This window comes from Limulus polyphemus, unplaced genomic scaffold (assembly GCF_000517525.1).
Source record: "Limulus polyphemus unplaced genomic scaffold, Limulus_polyphemus-2.1.2 Scaffold8346, whole genome shotgun sequence".
NCBI lineage: Eukaryota > Metazoa > Arthropoda > Merostomata > Xiphosura > Limulidae > Limulus > Limulus polyphemus.
Genome location: NW_013673956.1, coordinates 4,477 through 8,905, shown reverse-complemented (window position 1 = coordinate 8,905; position 4,429 = coordinate 4,477). Strand labels below are relative to the sequence as shown.

General features: G+C 31.5%; 1 protein-coding gene across 2 annotated transcripts in view; it reads left to right on the top strand.

The window, feature by feature from the left end:
* The window catches only part of LOC106475279 (cytohesin-1-like), a 19,518-nt gene that overhangs the window by 10,619 nt on the left and 4,470 nt on the right, over positions 1 to 4,429 (top strand). Inside the window, exons 8-10 of one of the 2 annotated variants that reach the window (XM_022379431.1) lie at positions 799 to 813; positions 3,187 to 3,263; positions 3,790 to 4,010. In XM_022379431.1, coding sequence (XP_022235139.1) covers positions 799 to 813; positions 3,187 to 3,263; positions 3,790 to 4,010 — 313 coding nt within the window. The remainder of the gene's footprint in view (positions 1 to 798; positions 814 to 3,186; positions 3,264 to 3,789; positions 4,011 to 4,429) is intronic. The other variant, XM_013935974.2, reaches the window with a different exon arrangement.

The following is a 4,429-nucleotide window of genomic DNA, read 5'->3' as shown; positions in this document are numbered from 1 at the left end:
ATAGAAGACATATTAATACTAGAAATAAATGACCTTATAATATCACAGTGTTGTTGTTGTTAGTGAGAAAATACAAGCTGTTGGTTGATTTATATTAACAACTTAATATCTTTATTCAATTTCTGTAGTGCATATTGGTGTATAGAAGACATATTAATACTAGAAATAAATGACCTTATAATATCACAATGTTGTTGTTAGTGAGAAAATACAAGCTGCTGGTTGATTTATATTAACAACTTAATATCTTTATTCAATTTCTGTAGTGCATATTGGTGTATAGAAGACATATTAATACTAGAAATAAATGACCTTATAATATCACAATTTTTTTGTTAGTGAGAAAATACAAGCTGTTGGTTGATTTATATTAACAACTTAATATCTTTATTCAATTTCTGTAGTGCATATTGGTGTATAGAAGACATATTAATACTAGAATATAAATGACCTTAACAACATTGTGATATTATAAGGTCATTTATTTCTAGTATTAATATGTCTTCTATACACCAATATGCACTACAGAAATTGAATAAAGATATTAAGTTGTTAATATAAATCAACCAGCAGCTTGTATTTTCTCACTAACAACAACAACATTGAAAGTGAAAATAAAATTATTGAAAAATTAATGGAAGTAATTATTTTACAAAAGAAAATTATATAGTATCTTCAATTCACCTTTTAAGGGATGAGTTTATTATCTATCAATGCTTTAAGATTTTCGTTTTAACTAACGACCTGATATAAACAATTTTGTTCCCTTTTTTTCCTTTAATGCATACATTTTACCAGGAACGTCAAAACTCAGTAAGTGACAAAACAGCAAAAAACGACGGTTTTGGTTGTTATAAATGTTGTGTCTTGTTGATAGAGCTGGTTTACTTCCCACTCGGCACTTGAAATTTCTGTATAGTTTGTTTTGGCTTCGGGCAGATGCTTGCTGCTACAGTGATTGTGTGTACTTAGTGGATAATTGTAAATCATTATGAACTTAGATGTGCACGGATGGCTTATCTTTTATTTTTTGCTAAGTGTTGCAAGTTTCCGAAAAAGGATTTATCAGAATATATGCATTTGAGCGAGTGAATAAAAAATGTTATCAAACAAAACAGCAACATTTATTCATTGCCTTATTTGATGAAAACTGGATATATTGCTTATACAGTTTTAAACTAAATTCACTTAAAATGAATAACAAGTGTTTATAATGCATTTTTGATGCATGTCATTTACAAAATAAGTGTCATTGTACAAATGGAAGTGGTTCTGGTAAGATGACATTCTTGATGGAACATTTTTGTTAAAAGTTGTAAATGATAATCAGAAAACTCTCAAGTGGCAATACTGCATACCGGTTTTTTGCTAGTGTAAGATTAGTTTTCTATTTAAGGATAAACAGATTTTTCTAAAGGAAGGGTTTGTGCCATGTTGAAGAAATATAACTACAGCTTTTTTTGATATCACAGAGAACTACACTGTCTGTAAGAGTTTATAAGATTGGAAACGAAGTTGAAATATACCGAACCTAATAAATAATTATGTTGCGTGTTCTGTACAAATAAAGGAACACGAGATGTGCTTGATGTTTTAAACGTGCTAAAATCACAGTTTCTCCTTAGAATGTTTGAGTTTATTTACACACACTCTTCGTTTAGTGTAGGCTGTTCTGTTGTAATCGAAGGAAAAGTGATCGATTAACAAGTAACCTACGTGAAGAGCTTGTATATGTAGAGAAGCATTTGAAATATCCAGTAGTAGTTACTTGCTCACATACTAGATATTCAATTAGTGGCATATGAAATTTCTTTGTTGACTAGCCAAAAAGAATTCTTAAAGCTTTCTGTCAAATAAAAAAGACAATGTTGATGATTGTTTCATACCAGGCTTCAATCAAAAAGTGTGTGCATATTGGAAATGTCTCTTTTAATTTGTGGTTTCTGTTTCCTTGATTAAGGAGTATCCGTGTATGTGGTGATAAGTTTGACCTCAGAAAGCATGAACTCGCATTATCCTTGATGGCTTCTCTCTACACCACCATGATTTTTCAAAATACTGTCCTTACAACTGTTTCAAATGTGCATCATCATTTTTGAAAATTGTAACTTTACAGGTGGTCAAACTTTGCACCAAAAATATTTCAAAATCCTAATCTCACAGGTGTTCAAAATGTGCAACATAGTTTTTCAAAATTCTTCGCTTAAACTGTTTCCAATGCTCAAGTTGATAATATGACACAACATCATAACTGGATCACTGCGATATTTTCTGCGAGGTTACTGACGTTCCAAGTAATTATAGTAACAAAAGAAAAAGAAATCAGGGAAACACAAACATGATTTTGAAAAAAAATATACTAAGGGTGGGACTTAGAGTTATCATGGTGGTGTGCAATTTTTGCATTATTTTCTTGAATTTTTTTATTAATATTACCATACCTTATGGCATGTGCTAGAACATGTGCATCATGTGACTGCTTTTTCTGAAGCATGTTATTATTTACAGTAAGTTACAAAGCACTTTTACTTTGTGTTATATGTTACTAGTAGTTATGAACTAGTTATAATGGAATCTGTATCTAATGGAGATCTTGCATTAAAAAAAAAGTAAGTTCTACTGACAACTTGATTTTAACTAGTTAAAAGTAACCAAATTTTATCATATGATTGATCAATTAGTAGTTTTTGAAATTTGGTATTAGATTATTACAATGACTATGTACAACAGTACTGTTAAATCATCTTCCTAGTACTAGTTTTTACAGTGTGTTAAAAATCTCTGTGATCAAACATATGGCATCAGTTTAATACTCTTTGACTAAACTTTAACCTGACATTTTGCGAGCAAAGAAAAATTAAACGAGCATTAGATTGGCCCATCTATTTATGGACCACGACAGAACACAGTGCTGGATAATCTTAACCAGCTGAAACATAACTGTTGGTAGTTTTCAGATATTTGAGAATTGGTTTATGGCTTGTATGTTATTAGGATATTTTCACGGATGGATCACAAATACAACAATAGGGGTTGAGTTAATTTAAGAAAAACTGACCTGACTGTAAAATTGTTTCAAAATGGAAATTAGACAAATGTTAAATGATCGTTTTAAACAGCTATGTAAAGTGACAAAACAAACATTTTTATTTATATTTGCATTAATGTTTTTCAATTTTCTCTTAGGTGGTCGTTACAAGAGTTGGAAGCGACGATGGTTCATTCTAAATGATAACTGTTTGTATTATTTTGAATACACCACTGTAAGTATATTCAGTAAAGTTTGAATGATGTATGTGTAGAATGAAACTTGTTTTATAAGTGGCCTTGAGATTATGATTTAAATAGAAACTATTAAAATGTTTTGTAAGGACATTACTTTTAAATATTTCTCTGTTATCTTTTAAAAATGTAAACTTTTAACTAGGCTTCCATGATTCCAGAGGTTTACGATATTTGTTAGTAATAAAAGAAAGAAAGTTTTTGTTACGGAAACACCCTTACTTATCGACTACTGTCTTGCATGATAATTCAACTAAAAGCAACTGTTTCAGGATTCAACTTGTTTTGTATCTAGCTTTAGAAACTGTTCATCAGTCTTGGAAAAACTCTTAAATAACTAGAATCCATGGTATAACATTATCTTATTATTAAATGGAGATAAATCCGAGCGTATTCCAAGAGTTATGCACATTGAGAGAAGTAAAAAAAAAACATATTGTTGGATCTAGATAGGCATATAGTGTATTGGCTTTCACTCTTTCTGGTTTTGTACAACTCACTTCTTAGGATAAAGAGCCACGGGGAATTATACCCTTGGAAAATGTCCAGGTGCGTGAGGTTGTAGACCGGAATAGGGCCAATAGTTTTGAGCTCTTTTCGACAGGGAGCGACATCATTAAAGCATGTAAGACAGACTCAGAAGGGAAGGTCGTTGAAGGAAAACACACAGTGTATCGCATGTCAGCATCTACTCCTGAAGAGATGGCAGATTGGATCAAGTGTATCAAGTAGGTTTTTAAGCTATTTACCCATAATACTTATCCACAAAGATTAAGTTATAGCTCTCTCCAGACTAATGTAGTTTAAACATTTACATACCCACACCCAGAGAAAGCTGCAAGAGAATAAGTTATACCTACATCTTTAAACAAACATAGCTTGAACCTGTACATACCATCCAGAAAAGACTAGGAGAGAATAAGCTATACCTACCTCTATAAACTAACATAGCTTGAACCTGTACATACCTTCCAGAAAAGACTAGGAGAGAATAAGCTATACCTACCTCTATAAACTAACATAGCTTGAACCTGTACATACCGTCCAGAGAAGACTAGGAGAGAATAAGCTATACCTACCTCTATAAACTAACATAGCTTGAACCTGTACATACCGTCCAGAGAAGACTAGGAGAGAATAAGCTATA